At 41.4% G+C, this 20,490-nt stretch overlaps 1 protein-coding gene across 1 annotated transcript; it reads left to right on the top strand.

Moving 5' to 3' along the window:
- The first annotated feature begins 16,330 nt into the window (after positions 1–16,330).
- On the top strand, positions 16,331–18,794 carry CLDN34 (claudin 34). The gene is made up of 2 exons (XM_035315051.1): positions 16,331–16,430; positions 17,745–18,794. The coding sequence occupies exon 2, from the start codon at positions 17,762–17,764 to the stop codon at positions 18,434–18,436; it is 675 nt and encodes a 224-aa protein (XP_035170942.1). The 5' UTR covers positions 16,331–16,430; positions 17,745–17,761; the 3' UTR covers positions 18,437–18,794.
- The last annotated feature ends 1,696 nt before the right edge of the window (positions 18,795–20,490 follow it).

The following is a 20,490-nucleotide window of genomic DNA, read 5'->3' as shown; positions in this document are numbered from 1 at the left end:
AAAGGTGACCACAGGTAATGTATAACAGCTTCATAAATCGTCATAGAAATGAATTGTCCATGAAGATCATCATTGTAGGAACCATGTGGGAAAAGGAACTAAAGGAAAACTTGGGTATTTGGAGGATTTTCATAGATTTCTGGTGATGCTTTACACCCTTTTCTCTTTTCCCTCTGCGAGTACGTGCACCCACCTCTTTGTGCTAGGATTGCAGGTCACTTGGTCTAATCCAGGAGGGCAGCTACAGGAGAATAAGTCTAGTTCTGTGTAGTGTTTAAATTAAAGAAAAAAAGTTTTTCTTTAAACTGAAGTTATGCTATTTATTTTTTGTTTGGGGGTATTTGAGACCCTCAGATTTTAAAGGAGTAACCTTTTCACTCTGTTTTTTTTTTTTTTTTGTCATGAAGCCCTGTTGATCAGTTCTGGTGTATTTAATTGTCTCCGTTTCTACAGATGAACTAATCTGCTGGCAGTCCAATAGCTAGCAAGGCCTTATGGTGGGTATGCAGTAAAATATTAAATATTTAATGGTGTCCAGTCATTTATTGCAGAAATTCATAGACTTGTCCTAATTAAGGGCTTCTCGGTTGTGGGATTTAAAATTGTTTTTCTACTGACTCGTACAGAACCTACCTGCATAGTAGATGTTATTAAAGGAATAGTAATAATTACACCTTAAAAGTACTAGACTGCACGTTGTCAATTGTTACAGCAGTGGTAAATTTGTCATCACATTCACTTACCACAGTTCCAGTCTGTAACTTAACTAATTATAATGAACCTCAAATTACAAATTGGGTTACCCATGTGGTTCAGAAACTCACCTCTGAAATGCTGTGTTTAATTCTCCTTTCCTACTGTTTTGATAATGTTTCTATGAATAAAGCTGTTCCATTTGAAGTAGATTAACTTAATTTAATACCTCTCAGGAGATAATTTGAATGGAAATAAATTGAATGTAGTTCAAATAGCATACGGTAGCTTCTCTCCCAGACTACCATAGCATACCTACAAGCAGAGTAGGCATAATCTTTTCAAGATGGGCTATGTCTAGGATCTTGGTTTTGGTTGTAAACCTGTGGGCACATGCCTTATACAGCTGTTGTTTATCTTAGGTGGAGAGTCTTATTTCAGTCAATGCAGTTGAGTCTTTTCCAGAGAATATGCATAAAACACATTTTGTTTTCTCCTATGTTAAAAATTCTCACAGCAGTTTCATTTTTAGGTGCTTTGATATCTCTGTCTTGGAGGCAGTGTCCTAAATTGGGCAGGTGAGATGGCTTTGTGACTAGGCTGTGCCTTCCACTCCTGCCAAATACCAGTTTTAGAGGCAACGACTGCCACGAATCTAATTCTAATTTCCTCTAATTTGGTTCTGGATGCAACAAGCGCGTGCAGTTAAAAACTTACCCACTATCACTGCCTATCGTCTGCTGCTGCTTCTGAAAACATTGCCCTGTGTTGGCTGCTGCTGTGACTGGGATACCAAGAATATCTGGACTGCTGACGTGGTGCTTTCTGGCAATTCTCCTCTGGGATGGAACAGGATGAAGAATGCTGTGCACCTCCTGCTCACTCGGAGTGAGTTCATAACCTAAAACACCACATTACTGTTAGCGAATGACCAGATTGACGCCACATATCCACCTCTACTGAAATATTTTGATTTGCTGTTCATGGCTGCCTGTCTTGTCAAGGGAGAGTGGTTAATTAGAGCAAACAGTTTTGTGATAGTAGAGCCTAAGATTTACAGTGTGTTGGGAGATACGGCAGAATAATTTCATTTATTTATGGTAATAGAAATTTCTAGCAAAATGGTATCCAAGTGAGACTTCCATGCTGTAAGTCAGAGGTAAGAATACTCAAGAATTCTAGATCTGTGCTTGCTTATTTTCATTGTGTTATTGAAAGAAAGGCTTTTCTTAAGCATATATTAAGTTGCAACTGGGTCAATTAACTTGTTCCAAGCAACCTCCACACGAGGAGCCAATATTAGCTCTCAAAAAGCTGTGATCTGCTAAGCCACTGGCCGTCATATTTGAGGAGCTGTGGCAGTCTGGTGAAGTTCCCACTGACTGGAAGACGGGGAACACTGCCCCCATTTTTTTAAAAGGGAAAAAAGGAAGAGCCAGGAAACCACAGGGCAGTCAGTCTCACCTCTGCCCAGCAAGGTCATGGAGCAGATCCTGCTGCGAAGTGTGCTAAGACACAGGAAATAAGGAGGTGATTGGTGAAAGCCAACATGGCTTCACTAAGGGCAGATCATGACTGACACATCTGGTGGTCCTTTTTGATGGGGTCATAATATTGCTGGATAAAAGAAGAGCAGCTTATGGCTTCTACCTGGAGTTGTGCAAACACAAATACAGGCTGGGCAGGGTATGGATTGAAAGCAGCTCTGTGGAGAAGGACCTGGGGGCGTTGGTTGGTGAGAAGCTCAGCATGAGCTGGCAATGTGTGCTTGCAGCCCAAAAAGCCAACCCTATCCTGGGCTGCATCAAAAGAAGCATGGCCAGCAGGGTGAGGGAGGTGGTTCTCCCCCTCTGCTCCGCCCTTGTGAGACCCCACCTGGAGCATTGCATTCAGCTCTGGGGCCCCCAGCACAAGAAGGATGTGCATGTGTTAGAGTAAGTCCAGAGGAGGGCCACGAGGATGATCAGTGGGCCAGAGCACCTCTCCTATGAAGACAGGCTGAGGGTGTTGGGGTTGTTCAGCCTGGAGAAGAGGAGGCTCCACAAAGACCTTACAGCGGCCTTCCAGTACCTAAAGGGGCCTACAGGAAAGCTGGGGAGGGACTCTGTCAGGGGGCATAGAGACAGGACAAGGGGGAATGGCTTTAAGCTAAAAGAGGGTAGGTTTAGATTAGATATTAGGAAGAAATTCTTCACTCAGAGGGTGGTGAGGCACTGGCACAGGTTGCCCAGAGAAGCTGTGGATGCCCCAACCCTGAAAGTGTTCAAGGCCAGGCTGGATGGGGCTTTGGTCTAGTGGGAGGTATCCCTGCCCATGGCAGGGGGTTTGGAACTGGATGGGCTCTAAGGCCCCTTCCAACTCAAACCATTCTATGAGATGCATTACCAAGAGTTTAGTTTGCTACTGTTCCTTGTGGTAGCGTCATTTGCTAGCATCCTGATGGAAGGTGAATTCTGTAACTGAATAATGGATGTACAGTTACAAGACTTTTAGCAAAATGTGTTTTTTGGTAGAGACATAAAGTCCAAAAGGTTGATAAGAATTGAGGTCCTCCTGACAAAGACCATCTCAAGCATTTTGTTTCAAATTCAGTTTCATTGTTCAGCTGTCTTCTCTTCATAAAGTTTTATTAGTGATAAATTAGGCTTGTGTCTTTTCTAACAGCCTCAGAGAAATATAAATGCAATGAGGAACTGTAGACTAAATAATAAGCATGGAAGATAAGATTATTTATCTCAGTACCTGAATATAAAAGCATGATTTTTGTGACTATCATTCACAGCCACTCCCAAGGATTACAGTTTCAACAGCTTTCACACTCGGGTATAGTTCCTCCAAAGATAAAAAGCAAAATCGAACTGTGGTGATAGAGGTGGCCAATGTCGACCTGAAAGGGGTGGAGTGGATCAAATTATTTTTACTAATCGTGGGGTGAGATAGCTCTCAAGGAAATGAAAAGCAAGAAAACCTGGAAAGATCAGTACCCCAAAGGAAGAGGAACTAAACAAGCAGTAAAGTCTGTCAGAGCTGTGAATTTCCTGCTTTCTTCTTCCACCATACGTGATACAGAAAAACCATACTGTTCCTGGTTGGAAGGGCAGGCATTTTTCATTACTGTTGAGGAAAAAAATCCTTAAAGCATCTCTGAAACTTAAATTTATGGGGAACAACTCAGAACTCTGGAGTGTCTTAGGTGTCACTGCGTTAGGAGGAGACCATCATGCTGCTAAATGCACCCAGTAACACCCCTTTCCTGACTCAGGGGCACCGGCAGAGCTCCAGCACTAATGGACACTCACTGCTGAGGCTGAAGTCATCCTTTCAATTCATCCTAAAGTCTCTAAGCAGCCCAGTTTGTTAGGTGTGCTGAGATGCTTGAACCACCCGCGCTGTGCGATGCATGGTTTCCATCTCGTATATCACTGCTAACAGATCACTCACCAAGTGAGCAAACAGGCTTTATTTTATTTTATTTTATTTTATTTTATTTTATTTTATTTTATTTTATTTTATTTTATTATTTATTCTAGTCTGAGGTGCCTGGATACAGATACTGTTATAGAAGCCCATTTCTATGGGCTCCTAGATCCAGCTTGCCATTTAGGTACATGGATGATGGCCTGAAGCAGGAGCCTAATTGGCCTTGATTCCCTCTACAGACAAGTTCAGACAAGGTTACCTGAAGAGGTTGGTTTGAGACAGAGAGCTCTGCCATTGCTGCCTCCATCTCTTTCTCCAGCAAGACAAAGTTCCTAATTTACGCGTTGAAATAAAAAACTTGGATTAATCCATGCCTTAGGTGTCAAGCTCACCATTAAATTCTCCTCTCAGAGCTAAAAGCCCAGGTACACAGTGTTAATTGTAGGTCCATTTGACAAATGGCTGCACACACTGAACCCTATTGACGTGAATACAGATGGCAGGTCTCTGGGGTTTGAGATCTAGGAACTCTTGTATTACTTTGCTTTCCAAATACTGTGTGCATGTTTGTATATGCTTATATTTTGAGAACAAAACAAAGCGGCCTTTTCTCCTGTTATTTGCTTCAGTGGGGAAAAAAGAGAAGGAAAAAAAAAAGAGCTAGGTGAGTATACTCTTATCAACACAATTATTTGACAGAGATGGAAATATTTAGACCAGCGTTTTTATGCAATGGGCAGTTCCACCACACAAGTAAGATTGGGGTGATTACAAAATGATGATTACGGTAGTAATGCCATATATATGGCAAACAATGAAGAGGAAGTTGTATAGAGCAAGATCGGTAGTCTGGGTGTGTTCAAACAAATTACTATTTCATATGGTGACACGCAAAACAATCAGTCAAATAGCAAATGATGGGCATCAGATGCGTGGGGTGATGGAATATAGACCAGAAAGAAATGACTGAAGAACTCTGTGGGCTCACTGTGAATGTACAGCTAATATGAACTCTAAGCTCTGGTAACAGGGCTAAAATAATGCCTTGGAAGAGAAGAGGAAAGTGGGAAAATATCTTGCTATACAATATTAGTGAAAACTTTCTAAAATTTGTCTATTTCTACTGTCCATATCCATAACATGGAAAACATGAGAGAATACTCATCCAGATTACTAGAAAATAAAATGACTGTCTTATAACAATGAAACCCAAGAGTGTTTACTGATCAAAACTGAGGTTTAAAGATTGCTCTGTACGTGTCACGCAGCATCACGTACAGAAGGAAACTCATTTAGCAGAGAAAGCCATATCAGCACCAGTGAGCTTAAGTCAGAAGTGAAAATGAAGATTAGGTGCAAATGTTCAAGGTTGTCAGGAATACTGTACTGGTGTCACAAACTGCAGGGAAATATGCAGTGTCAAGGTCAGATTTTAAGTTTCTGGAAGTCAGAAAACTCAGAATGAAAATATTATGTCATCATAAATCCACCTTTCATGTCTGAAGTTCTTATATTACATGCTCACACACCGATGTGTGACTACTTTGGTAAATATTTATACTGCCAACAGTTTTATAACTGGGGTCCTAAAAGAGCAGAGGCAATTATGACATGTGGCTTTTGTAGAATAACAGGTAAGGAAAATGGGTGGGAATCTGTGAGCCCTCAGCTTTCAGATGAGGCTTGAGTGCTCCAAGCAGCACGTCCTAGTCAGATCACCTCTTCCACTACAGACCCTCTCTACACATGCAACTACAGCGTTTGCCATAAATTCCTCTCTGTGTACCAGTTAATTCAGTTACTAAAGTTGCTTTTGTTTTTTTTCCTTGTGTTTTTTGAGATAATGCGTTGTATATCAGTGAGTCTTGTACCAGTGCTCCCATACTGGCAAATGTAGCTGTCCGCAACAGCATTCCCTTGGGCCAACATAAAGTTGATCTCACTTCATCAGGCCCTTCCTGGTGGCTGTGCCCCTTTTGAAACTGCCCCGTGTGTGCTGCAGTGCACCTCGGTGGAGGGTTGATGGCGTTCATCTCCATTCCCTTGCAACGTGCAAACTGGCTACGCAGTGCTCTGAGGGAAAGCAGTGTAGTTTGACATGTCTTTCCCCAGCCTACAGGTAAATGACAGACGAGCACAAGAGTAAGTAGGGCTGTCTTACCTTTGGCACAGAGCTGCTGATCAACCACATTTGATAGCAGCTGCCCTTCATGTAGTTAAGGAGTTTCCTCAGTTTCGAGCTCTTTACAGGACTGCGTTGTTCTGCTCCCCGCCCGCACTCTGCTTTTGAGGACATGGAAATTCGTGAGAAATCTCCCCCCCCCCCGTGTTTTTTTTTTTTTTTTTTTTTTTTTTCCCCCTGCATAATCCTCTCTTATTTGTGTTCTGTTTTGCCAGAACTTTTGTATATATTTCCCACTGTGTCAATCCGAATGGGGTATTGATCAGTTGAAAGATCACAGTCATTTAGCATTGTTCAGCTGTAATGGTAAACAGGAGGGGGTAAAGGCAGAAAGGCCCTTTTGGAGTATCAATAAAGATCACGAGAAATTTCTCATAGCCAGGGCCACAGCCACGACCAGCTAACAAAACATGTAAATCACTGGTTGTTCTCCTAGGGCAGTACTTTAATAGTGCCCTGTTATTTAAGCAGGAAGTTGCTTTGCAAAGCTTTAAAGCCCCATGATATGTTACCAGCTAAAGGTTCCTATTGCTATCTTACATTCATTCCCTTTGATGGAAACCTATTGGAATTTGATTTTCTTGTGACTCCTAATGGCTGATAAGAACAAGCTGCAAAGGCAGCTCCAGCAAAGTGAAAAAAGGCTGGTGTTCTAATACTGCAGTGCTTTCACAGCGCAGAAACACTGCCAGGGCAGAGTGAAAACTGAGTGTGACATGTCGATAACATCCTCCCATCAGGTGGTCTTCTCTACTAGCTCTGAAATGTCAACAAGTCTCAGGAAAATGTCTTTGTTAGCTTTGAATGACCTACTTTTGGTATCTGGGAATAACCAGAAAGCTGCCCAAACCACAAGAGTGCATCTAATTTTAGAAGACCTTCATTTTGTGCATGCAAGCTTTTGTGCTCTGCATCTCCAGAAAAAAATACCAATTTCTTGTTGAGACAAATATGTATTTTTTTCCAATCAGCACCTTGTTGACTTGTGATCACAGTGAAATCATCCCTCTTTAACTTATCCAGTCCCTAACTGACATATGAATTTTGCTTCAAAAACTAATACTGAGCCCATTCTAAAAGATATATATATATTTTTGTCTTTTCAGATAATGCCTGAATTAACCATGCTGGACATAATCTGAGAAGCTGTGTTTCGGTTGTTTCCCTTTTCCCCTTGTTTTTAATTAGTCCGTAGCAAAAGGGTAGAGTTCTTAATGGAATGTTCCTGCAAGTCTTGTGTCTCATCTATAAGGGCAATCCAGGAGAAGTTAGGGACAAAAAAGAGTTCCTCGTGTCAGCAGAGAGTCTGAGGATCCTACTGGTAGCACTGATGGTGGATGAAAGGTCTCTGTCACATTTGGGCTAGCAGTAAACAAGTATTCGACCATTGATATGGATATTAGTGCTGTGCGAGACTGTTTGGAAGGAAGCAAGCTGGGACATAGTTAAGTATGGGCTTCCTGGCTTCCACTACCTAAAATGAGCATTGAATATTCTATCCCTTGCTTGAGGGACAAAATATATAGGAGGCCCCTCATATGAAGTCAGAGTCCTCTGGAGTATGAGACTAAAACATCCTTAAATCTCACCCTTATTGGACAGAAAAATATAAACAGAATGAACACAGAGGATGGTAGGCATTGAGCATTTGGGACACTTATTTGGAACTTCACGAACTAAAAGCCACAAACTAAAAGAATTCAAAGCTTCCAAAATGGAATGACATAATGGCAGTAGCAAAATAAGAGTAATAAGCTCCCTAGAAGTAAAGGTCAAGCCCAACACTCAAGTCCTTTGCTATGCCGTGACAGGAGCACTGCGCCCCAGGGTGGTGTTTAGGAGCCTGGGGAGGATCTTGCTATGGCCCATCTATCCCACCACCGCTGGCCACCTCCACCTGGCCCAAAGCAACAGCGAGCCTGCCTGCTTGGAGGGCTCCCCTTCTTAAGGCATTGAAATGTGAGGGGTTTTAAACTCCTTCAGAAGCCCATCTCAATTTTGGGTGTTTATTACTGCAGCAGCTGTAAAGTGTCCAGCAGCTGTGTAGGTGTCTGCTGGGTTGTTTATGGTGTGAGCCTCAACAGCGGGGCAATGATTGCCATGAGGTGATCGTACACTGTGAAAGTGCATCCTCACCTTTTAAGCGTCCTGCTTTTCAATGTTATTGAACGTACTGTTGGCAATGTATTTGTGATCTGGGTTTTAAGAGAGACATACAAAGTAGGCAGATAACCTACTGCTGCTAGGCTAAGAAAAAAACTCACTTTGTCATGTGAGTTATGTCATTTGATAATGTTTGTCTCATCTCTGAATCTCTCAGGTTTCAAGGGACAATTTAGTTTGGCTATAAAGGAATATACTTAGAAAAGGTGTTTGTGCAAATATTCTCAGAGTTGAGTTGTGGTTTTAGGAGCTCATGCTCGGGTTCACTGTTGGATTTGGAGACGTGTTTGTCTGATGATCTGCAGAAAACAAGTGGTGACAAAGAGTGAGGATGCAACAACCCTAATCCCCAATTCACCCATCACCTGCTGGTGAGCTGCATGCAGGAAGACTGCTGGGCTTCCTGAGAGAAGTAACGTTTGTCCTGAGACAAAAAGTGAGAAAATACTTGTACCTGAATCTCCAAGCTGTTTATGGGTCTCTGACTGCTGCTTATTTGGTACCATTTGTTCAGCAAAGTATCTTGCAAAGCATCTTGATTTCGGACTTTTTTTTTTTTTTTTTTAATGTGGCAAATGAAAGGAAAAATAACTTAAATATTTCCTGTTCTGTGGTATTTAGCAATGAAACTGTAAACCACAGAAAGGACTGGGCCTGATCTAAAGGTCTTTGAAGTCAGCAGAAATATTCCCACTGATTTCAATGTGCCTTGGCCAACAGGAGGAAGAAAGCAAATGCCTTCTGCCTGAAAAATTATTAACCATTGGTGTTCAAAGAACAGTAAAGTCTCATGTGTAAAATGTGTTCCCTTAAATAAGGTGGTCAGAAACTTTATTTAATTTCTATCTGCTTCCTAATAATTTGCCACTCATGCACTAAAAAGGAATAACATGTCTACAGGAGTCATAATCAAGTACCAAGAAAAGATGTTTCATAATCTCATTTGCTGCTTCCGTTCTGTTTTGTGTGTACTGTATTTCTCACTGATGAAATGAAGTTTATGCTGCTGGTTATTTTACCACAGGCTAAGTGCTGTAGGTTTCCAGGTGACTTACCCTTCATTACACTGGTGGCAGTTGCCAAATATATCACAATTACAATTTTTAGGTATAGTTTAATCTTTAAATACCACAATGGGCTTTTGGGACTAAGAAGAACCATGTGAGAGATACAGAATTTTGGGGGCAAAGATAAGTTGTTCTGGGAGTAACGTAGGCGTTGTCACTCCCATTGCCTGGCTAGGCAAATAGGCTGTGTGCAAGATCTTCATATTTAAATGCTGTCCTTCTGAATCAACAAACCCATCATACGTCAAAAAGCTGCAGTCAAGTCTAATCCATGCCAACAAGCCCATTGGGGTCTAGGTGTGTCCAAGCTTGTTGACATGCAACAGCAAAGCCAGTAGCAGAGCTTGCCTGTGCAACAAAACACCACCATCTAGCTGTCATCCACAGAGGAGATCCCAGCCCCATGAACTGCACAAGAGAGGACCGTGTTGCCATAGCCCCTGGAGTTACCTACACGTGGAACCAGTGAATCTCCATCAGCTGGAAGGTACAGCAGGAGAGGTGAGGAACTGCATTAAAAGTGATGAGAATTGAAGATACAGCTTAATGACACTTTGCATCCTTCTTTGGTGTTGGTAATGTCCAGTCATGGTGCTAATTATAGATGAGAAGAATTTTTCAATGAGAGTTTCCTTTTTTTGGGATACTTATCCTGTGAAATACACTTCTTCGTCTGTCAACACCAGCCCAGGAAATGTCCTCCCACCGTAGGAGTGATTGCATCTTTTAGAGACTAGCATAATTTATTCTTTGGTTCAAAGAGGAGAAACCAGAAGGCAGTTAAGAACTCTCCTACAATTTATAAGAACCATTATTTAGATTAATGGGAAAACCACAAAGGAAGGCAAATATAAATATGTATAATAATAATAATAATAAATTTTAAAAGCATCTAAGGCACCAAGTGTGGTACAATTTACATTGGAGTATGGGTACAGTCAACCACTACCCAGCAAGAGAACCATTCAGTTTGAGTTTATTCTTGGAAACCCTCCTTCTTCTCCCCTATATTTCTCCCCACTGCAGAACTGCATTATTATTATTATTATTTTTTTCATATAAATACAGGAGAAAAACTCTAACAAAGAAGAAAGTGCCGTGAAATCACTGTATTCTCTTTCAAATGAAAATTCTGTGTCCTTCAGGCTGTCAGGCTGGGACACCATGGGGACTCAGGCTGGAAAAACATGTAATGTCAAGAGCAGTATTTCTGAAAGGGCGTCTTACATAAAATTGAATTTTGCATGTGAGTTACCTCTATACTTTGGTAAGTGTTTTAGAGCAATTAGAAAAAATGGCATATGGTAAAGCTTACATATTTTATAATATGTTAATGATTAACTGACTCCTTAAATCTTTGTTGACTTAGTGGGAGAGTGACAAGGAACTGTGAGGTACCTGTTTGGTAGCACAACAAGTCAGAAAATTTGCACGGGCATTTTTTCCACCTCCTTTCTGGAACTTGCTTCATCCAGCTGACTGCTTCAAAGCCTTAGGCAACACTCAGACTCACAGAAGTAAGTCTCCTCTTTCTTTATATGACTTATTTTATGAAGTGCTGATAGAGAACAGATGGAGAGAGATTTAAATATTTATTTGTTTCCTCTAGACAATGTTTTCCCAGTTGGGAATTGAAGAATTAAGTTCTTGAGCATTAAATCATAGGGATATTGCTAAGAAGAGACCTTCTTAATTACTCCACTGTTTTTGTTGCTGTCGTTTTTTTAACTTCCTTTTTCCTGCAAGACTTAGATTGAACTAAGGCTTTGGTTAGTAAGCCATGTCCCGTATAGACCAATAAAGCTGCATCTAGACTATAAAGCTTTAGGAAAACAGGATTTGAATGTTAATTTCAAAATGCACGTGGTGCCTGGCAACGTCTAAAGCAAAAATATTTGGTTAAACACAGAAAAACTGAAATAAACGAATTCCTGCTTACACAAGCTGGGAAAAACAACTTTGTACATATTTTATAGAGGAAGAGTTTATCATGCACTTTCTTTTCAAAGTGGTTACAATGTGCATCAGAATTCCTAACGCAGAACAGTCGTTCAACAGGCAGATGTGCTGCAGCCAGGAAACAAGGATAGGCAAGCATTGTCTATCCTTTTAAATAAATATATTTATTATATTTATATGCTTGTTCATTTGTAAGTAATAGCGCAGCTAAAATAAAGCCCACTAAAATAAAAACTGTGGCAACAGAAGAGCAAAGGATGATTCTTCCTGCCTGCTTTGGAAAACTCTCCTTTCAACCACGCACCCCGTGCCTACAAAGAAAGCCTCACACTCGAGCTGCTGTGTGCAGGCCGTGTGCTCGCCCACTCCCCCTTTGAAGGGATTTCCTCAGGCACCATAGGTGCTTGGAGTGCTTACTCCTCCTGAACAGGAGCCTGTGCAGCACCTGGGCTGATTCTCTGGGTGTTCCCAGTTTCCTCCATTTCTCCCACAGGCAGCATCAGTTCCCATTCTTTTGGGATGACTCCTCCTGGGCAACTTCTTCCCATGCCCCGGGCTCATGATCAGTGCCCTGATCCACCTGGTCTGTCAGGGACCTGGATGTGGTCTCCCCTGTCACACTCCCGACCTTGTGGCTGTGCTTTCTCTGTGCCAGCCACCCCGAGCAGGCAGGCTTCGGGGTCTCCCTCTCCTTTATGAAGCTCCCCAGCAGGATCACATCTCAGCACAGTCAGCATAGCTGTGTTGTTCTTCCAGCAGTTGTCATTCCTGACGTCCCTCAACTGTGCCAGGCTTTAGGCTTTAAACGGAGCTCCTTTCAAGCCTCAAGGCAGAGGCAAAACAGTCTGTAAAAACTATGACAATACGAGGTCATCTGGGTTCTGGTTCAAGCCTGCTGCCATCACACTCCATATGCCCCTGCAACACTTCCTCATTTACCTTTGAGCTTAAGGTGGGATCAACCACAGAAACATAAATTAGCAAGGAGTATGTAGGAATTACCGGTTTCACTTCATCCTGCCATCAAAGCAAATCAAACAAAATCTTTCCCTGAAATGGGCAAAGAACTTTTACACAGCTGGATTTCAATGTGGAACAGAAGAGAAGAGTTTCTGCAGTTTGCTTATTTTAAAGCATGAAGAGAAAGGGGAGGCAGCAGGGTTCATAACGCTGGATGCGGACATTTGGGAGGAAGGGGGTGCATAAGGTGTTTTAAATCTGGAGATACTCCACCATGGCTTTTAAGACTTTATGCCCTCCTAATTTGTCTTTTCTAATTGAAAATGGGTGTATTAGGGGTATACCAGGTGAACCTCACCACCAGACATCAGGGTTCAAGACCTCTCATCAAGGAGACTGCTGCTGGAGGTCCCGGCACAGTGCCAGGCAGGCGCCAGACTCCACAGGATCCTTGCTACATGGCAAACTTCCTCAGAGCTGCCAAAAAAAGCTAGTGCCATCTGGCCCTCACCCCATCATGTGAAATGATACATTTAGAGACGAGTCCTGGGGGTGATCTCACAGCTGGGGGCACTCTCTTATGCCACCCTATACACTGAGCCCCTGGAACAGGCCCTTGGCCTATGAGGGGATCTGAGAGCCAGTAACCCCATAAGGCCCAATTACATTGAAAGGCACTAATTAAAAAAGTATGCTTGCTAATGTCTGACTTTTTATTTTCCTCATTCACCTGCAGGATATTTTAAATCTTTTTTTATAAAGTAGATCTGAAACCCAGCTGATGCATACAGACCGCTGAATGTAATTAAAATAGATTTTCACAGGGACCAGAATTAACTCCAGAAGTGAAATGCATGTAGGTGTCATTGAGGTTTCACTGCTCTGAGAACTGAGAACACAGTCAGAGCCTTGTGTCACTAGAGATTACTGGAATCACAAGAAATGTAGACTAAATCTGAAGTTTCATTTCATTCTTTTTAAAGGCAAACCTGAAGCACAGATGACCCCCAAAAGCTCTGTGAAACCATGGAGAGCAGCTTGTCTCCATTTTTCTCCTAGAAGAAAGCCTGTAGCAGTAAGAAAATTGCCACAGCTCCCAGCCATTCTCATCTGGTCCTTGTAACAAAGAGGGGAAAGCCATGTCTCATAGTGTCCCTGAAATACAGGGGCCCAACACAATTTTTACAAACAGCTACTTACTGTGTACTGTTTGATTTAAATAAAAATCAGCAGTAAAGATGAAAGGATCCTTCCAAGTCTTTATATTTGGACTAATTTACTAACATGTACCCCCTTTTCATTAGCTTCTATCTTCCCTGTGCAAATTGCCATTAAATGCTATCAAGTTTACATTTTGCTTTTACTTGGTAGGGAATTTGGTTAAAACTATATCCATGAATGAAATACCTTGCAAATAAAGAACATGAAAGATGTATTGAGAGGGAAAATGACAGCAAGGCACTACCAGGTGAGGAGCCTGTGGAAGTGGTTCTCTTTTTTCTAGCTTTTATTTCTAGACTTTTGAAAGAATGGCCCCAGAAGTTGCTGGAGTGCTTGTTGGATTGGGCTGAAGCTATTTTAAATGATAATGTAGATGTATAGGAGCACCAAGAGGTGGAACTGAGCCACCTCTTAACACAGTCCTCTTGCTTCTTTGGGTGATAAGGGTCTTCAGTGCCGCCTTTTGCCCAGTGGCATACGCAGCACATACACCTACCTGGTTCCTCCTGGCCTCCCTGGCTTTGCAGTCGACCTCTACCCCAGGAATTATCTGGTGTGTAAACTCTGAATGCTGGCATCCGCAGCTCCGAGTGAGCTTCCAAAGGAAGACATGCATGTCGGTACAGCCAACTGGTTATTCAGACAACCTCCCGTTGCTGCCCGAGTATGAGTTCATTTGCTTTAGGAGATTTTGGCTAGTGCTCCTGTTACATCACTGTGTTATTCAGACCATATAGGTAATCTTACTATGCTAACTGAATTAATCCCAAACATTTATATAATTACCAAAGCATGAAATCAGTCAACAGATGACGCCATCGCCACCCCGTCAGCCTCTCGCCACGGCTGTCCTGGAGCAACCGCGGCTGGAGGCGGCCTCTGCTGGCGGCTGCGGGCTGCGCTCGGGACCTGCGAGCCAAAATACGGCTTGGCCAGAGCACCGCGATTTTGGAAGGGCTCACCTCGAAAGTCCGCAAAAAAAAATGAGCTCGTCTCTCTTCCAAGAGCCCGTGGGGGGCTTCTAAAGAGGGATGAGCAAAGGCAAGGCGAGCCCGAGGCGTTTTACCGGGGTGGGCACGCACACGACCATGCGCCAGGACCTCGAGGCTGAACGCTGGACGGTTTGGCAAATGTAAAATGTTGAATCAGCACTGAAGGATAAGCTTAGAAGTGCCTCCTCTAAGACAGTGCGCAGGCTCCTGATTTGTGTAAGAAACGTGATACCAAATATGCTCTTATCCGAAGCCTGCCCTTAAAATCAGTGCTTCTGGCAAGCGCTGCATGCCCATTCTAAGCTGAAGATTACAGTAAAACCTATAGTGCTTTTATTAATATTCACAACAATAGAGACAGGAAACAGAAAATAGATCACTGTGTTTGATTTTGATGTGTTTTGTATGTCAGGCAACTTCCTTGCCAACTTGACGTTTCATTCATTATTTTCTTGCTGAATCCTAATACAAGTAATGATGACTATAGGCCTCTGTCTGTTTTTTCAAAACAGGCAATTGCAAAAACTATAATTCAACTTCATCATTGATCTCTAAAGTACTTCTTTACTTCTTTTCCACACAGATTTTTCTCAAAGTCAGTACCACCAGGTTAGATCAAATAAGCTCCAGTGGGTAGGGTATGGAAAGTAAGCCAACATAAGCAACTTCCTGTGTTTCTAGACATTTGGTACCTCATCTAAACATGGGACCCCCAACTTTGTTATCTGGTTAATCTCTATTGTTTTCAAAAATTTTGTGTAAGCGTTGAATTCTTTCATCCTATGTATTTGTTTTTTCTGTATTTTTGGTAAATAACACAGTGAAAAAAAAAAACAAACAAACAAACAAAAAAAACTTTTCCCATTTTTTTAGTTCTAAGGTTTAATTCTGGAAACCATTCCAAGTAATGTAGCATGTGAAAGTTTGACAGAGGGATCATAAATCATGGACACAATCGTCTTGTTTAATTCTGTGACAAGACAAGTGGACAAATTCAGCCCATAAATATCTACACTGACCTCATACTCTTAACAGCTGTCAGTGATACCAAGCAGCATGATTGCATGTCTTTTATGCAATCATATGACTATGATATCAATCAATTGATTAAATGGGTGTTTATAATGAATACAACAAGTCTTACAGAAATATGGGCTCTGCCGAAAATGGTATTTTAATATGGTTCAGATCTGGCCTCTATGCATTCAACTGACTTAAACAGAAGCAGAAGGAAGCCAGCGCAGGAATATTTTGATTGCTCTCTTCTTTTGACTAAGAAGAATCAACTGACAGGTACAGAAACTACACTATTTTAATGTGGAAATGTGACAGAATAAAAAAAAAAAAAAAAAAGACATTCCTAATTTAATGTGAGGGCTACCATACTGTGGCTGTTAACAACTGTCAAATTTATATATATATATATATATATATATATATATATATAAAAATCACTCTGCAGATAACACAGCAGAATGAGAAAGCATTTATAAATAGGCTTCATTTTAAGTAGATACAAACATAGGAGGATATTATTCTGGAGCAAGATTAAATATACAGATTACATAAAATAAAATACAGAATACATAAAAGATTAAATATACATTTGCAATAATGGAGATTAATATGTCCCACAGGAAACCTGTCCTATTGAAAATACCTACATGAACTGAGAGACCAAAATGACAAAATTGAAGATTTTGCTGTGTCTGGCTGCTGTCAAAAACCACTCTGCTCCATCCTCTTATCACTGGCATCAGCTTCAGGATTGAAGTGAGTAAAGTAGTGTGTACTGGTATGAGAAGATGGAAAGTTTGCTTAAGCCTATGTTATAAAGATACTGTCAATTTAGGATTTCCACAGGTGGGTTTTTACAACTAGATTGTATCACTACTTGTATTTGTTAGTTTAAGATAAGATAAGTAAATAGAAAAGTTGTTGTTTTAATAACAAAACTTAGTTGAAGATCCATCTTCTTGTTCCTGGAGAACTTGAACTTGGTACAATATTTCCTCTGTCTTGAATGCACTGGAAGCAGGAAAAAGGTACTTTGGATAACTCATGGAATACAAAGTTCCGTACAGCCTTTCATGTCTACATAATAAATTCAAAGTCAGATCTTCTCCTCTGACAAGTCATTGCTATAGCTATTCAGAAGGCTTTATTAAAGATGTGGGAAATTAAGAGGGCTTTTTCATTAAAAAAGGCACCCTTAACTTGCTCTCAGGCTGTAGAGTCAGAAAACAAACCTAGAGCCTTTTGTTAGGTGAAATGACTGGAGTCTTTTCCACCACAGCCTTAGGATGATTTGGGCTGGAGAAGCCAGGCAGGTTATGAACAAGCGTGATTTGTGAAGGAAAATGCTGCAAAAACTTCTGCTAATGTCTGAGGGTAGGAAAGTGATGGCTGCACACCCAGGCTCCAGCCCCTGCACGGAGCATTACATTTCTGATTCACTCAAGTGTTTCTGACAAAGCACCCATGGCTGAATAAGTTAAAAATGGTCAAAGTTCAGTTGTCGTTATTAGACTCAGTGGCCTGCCTTTGCTCATGCCTCTGAACTACGGCAGTTTCTAATGCTGGTCCCAGCAGCCCTAGGAAATGGCAGCAGAAAAGCAGAAAGTGGCTCAAGAAGGGCTGCTGCGCAGGAACCACAGCTCCCAGGAAAGACACACGTGGCTTCTGCAACTGCTTCATGGCATCTCACAGTCAGCATCCCAAGGATTTTGTCATATTTACCTTCCACTAGCTAGTACCCCCAGGGCTATGGGATGTATGCCGTGAATACGAGGGGCTTTGGAACATAACAGTTAACTTGGGAAGAGATGTGTTTTCCTTTTGTGGATGTAAAATAGAGGTCATGATGGGAGCTAATCATTATTTTACCTTTCCTCTGCTTGTGATACAGTGCAATATATGGAATTAAAGCCTAGATATTATTTATCTATGGGCACTAAGCTTCAACACTTCACTAGAGTTAGGGAAAGGTGACTACCAGCCTCCCTCCACACATGTACTCCCTCCTGCCTTTCACTAGCAGTTGCACCACTCACACAGTCCATAACTTTATGCTGTGTTTCTTTCCAGTACCCCTCTCTCTTTGCATGGCCTGTGACAGAACAGACCTCCAAACGATGAGCTCCCTGACCAGCACCTCGCACCTCCAGCTGGCTGCTTTTGCCTTGGGTACAATAGGCTGGATCCTGTGCACCATTTCCATGGGACTTGTGGAGTGGAGAGTGTGGCACGTGGACAACACCACCGTTATCTCCTCGGGCATTGCGTGGGTGGGGATTTGGAAAGTGTGCTTCATCAGTTATCTTCACGTCTCATCTGGTTATAAAGAACAGTTCTGTCATAAATTCAGTGGCTATGACTCCTTTGTCCCCCATGAAATTTATGTTGCCCAGGGTCTCCTGCTGATCGCCATGGTCATGGGTTTGCTGGGACTGACAGCCACAGTATTTGCACTGAGAAATATTTATATGGGAATCAGCCACAAAACTCTCGTCACCCATTTCTTCCTGCTGGGTGGCTTCTTCTACATATTTGCTGGTCTGTGTGTCCTGGTTCCAGTGAGCTGGAACTTCTATTCTGTAGCGCACAACCAGAGCATCGCTTTTCCTCCCTCTTACTACATGCCCTCCAGCCCCACGGCACAGGAAGCTGGTGCTGCCATTCCCATTGGGATCATAGCTGTCATCTTGCTGCTGCTGAGTGGGACTTTTTCTCTCTCCTACAGATTTCCTATAACCACAAACACAGTCATGAAATCCTGATGGGATAAATCCCCCCATGCTGTTTCAGAACAAGAGCACCGTCAAAAGACAAGGATGTCAGCACAAGTGATTTTATAGTCAAAGAACTACAGAATTTAACTGTAGCCTACTGTAGCTACTATAATTTGTTATATAAAGCAGCTGAACTACCATTCTGATTGTCACATATGACCAGAGGTTCGTCTTTGAGATAACTGCTGTAAAGCAGCAACTGTGATTATTAAGTTTTATCAGTTGCCCTCTTTTGTATATACAAACTTTGTTGATTAACTTATTTGTGTGTGTGTGTCAAGTATTTACTATGTTCAAAGAGCAGACTCTGAATTAACTGTCCTGTTAGAAATACATGGAATTACACGTGTTTTACTGTGAACTTGCTTCTTTGTTGGTACTAAAGTATTTTGTCCATTATTAAATGACATCTTTAGTGAAGTGTATTTTGTGACAAGTTGAGACTTTTAATACATATGATATGAGTGTATCAAATGGTTGTGTCAAATGAGTCTTTGCTGAACTGTCTTACAAAGCTCTTGCCAATCTCTCTTCTTGCTCTAGGGCACGTAAAGAGCTGTGTCTTCAATGCTTCTGTTTTTCTTCCAAGCTATTTGCATTTTATGTTGCAACATGTTTGCCTGTGGGCAAGGTGCGCTCTTAGTTCCTCACCTGGGCAGAGCCAAAAAGTCTGCAAGCATATGCTTCTTCATCAGACACTTCACTGAATCCAAAGGTGTTTCAAAAGATGGAAACTTCTTCTACAAGTTATTACAGAACTGCTGCCAAAATCAGAGCTCTTAGTAGTCGGAAATATTCAGTACAACTTTCCGAGTATGATTCATCTAACCTGATGCAGACATCTGCACCTAAATCGATCACTTTCGTCTTTGTTTATAGTCAGTGCAGAGAAAAAGACAGTCTAGACAGAAAAAGACATCTATCCAAAATAGATGCCTAGAGTAGCTGGAAGATGACATGCTCCCTAAAAAATCTGTTTCTCTTAATTCATTGTAATGACTGTAATAACTGCAGTTGCTAACTCATGTGTACACAACCAACTTCATGTGGGAGGGAGGGAGGGAGAGAGGCCCCAAACACATCAATAAAGGAAACAGACAAACAAAAAAAAATAAAGAAGTTGGGAGGGATGAGCAGACAGTGTTGACAATCTGATGATTACTGAAAACAGGTTCCAAAAAAGTGATTGTGGTTTCAAAGAAATGCAACAAGAGTCTAAGCAATTTATTTTTACAGTTTTAATTATTCATTTTCTCATTGATTCAGAGAAAAAAATAAAATAAGATATAAAAATTAAATTAAATTAAAATAAAATAAAATAAAAAACTTATTGTACATAACAGTAAAATGTAAAAGGCCGGCAAGACAGTTCATATTGCTTGTGGTTGTTATTCATGGTGAGTGCCTGTGCTGTCTTTAAATTCTGGAGACAGAGAATGAGAAGCCACTCAACCTTTTGCAATTCTCTCCTCTTCTGACTTTTACGGAGAAAGGTAACTGTCCAAGTTCTTAAACCGTCAGCAGCTCCTCTGTCTACTGCTTGCTTTCTCCCCGGATCCTGGTTAATATTGCTTGTTTTTGTCCCACTAAGACTGCTCTTACTTGTTCATTTCTGCCTTAAATTTCACCCCAAATGAACCCATTAGAAACACACAGATCTAAGGAATTTAGTCCTTTATTACTACCTCATCTTGTTAGAGCATTCCATTTTTATTCTCTACATCTTCCACACAGTCTTGTCTTTGCTCTACTGACTTCCTACACAGAATCCCTACAGCGCATTCATTCCTTCTCTGGTCTGCCCATCTTTTCTGAAACGTTAGCCTATCTCACCATTAGTGATTGATGAGATGCAGTTGCTTATCTTTGGGCTGTTTGCAGTGCCACAAAGCCCTTTCAAATGGTACTTCAATGAAGGTGCATGATTTGGTATTTTGTTTGTTCAATATTGTTCTTAGTCTGATATCTGTTAAACATCCTACACTACATTGACATGTTTCTTTTTAAATGTGCAGGTCAATTGAACTGTTTTCTCTTCCCAC

This window comes from Oxyura jamaicensis, chromosome 1, assembly GCF_011077185.1.
Source record: "Oxyura jamaicensis isolate SHBP4307 breed ruddy duck chromosome 1, BPBGC_Ojam_1.0, whole genome shotgun sequence".
Taxonomy (NCBI): domain Eukaryota; kingdom Metazoa; phylum Chordata; class Aves; order Anseriformes; family Anatidae; genus Oxyura; species Oxyura jamaicensis.
Note: the sequence above shows the minus strand (reverse complement) of the source record. Positions and strands in the feature narration are given on the sequence as shown.

Excerpts from the sequence above, each read along its gene's own strand:
- CLDN34 (XM_035315051.1), top strand. The coding sequence starts at position 17,762 with ATGGCCTGTGACAGAACAGACCTCCAAACGATGAGCTCCCTGACCAGC.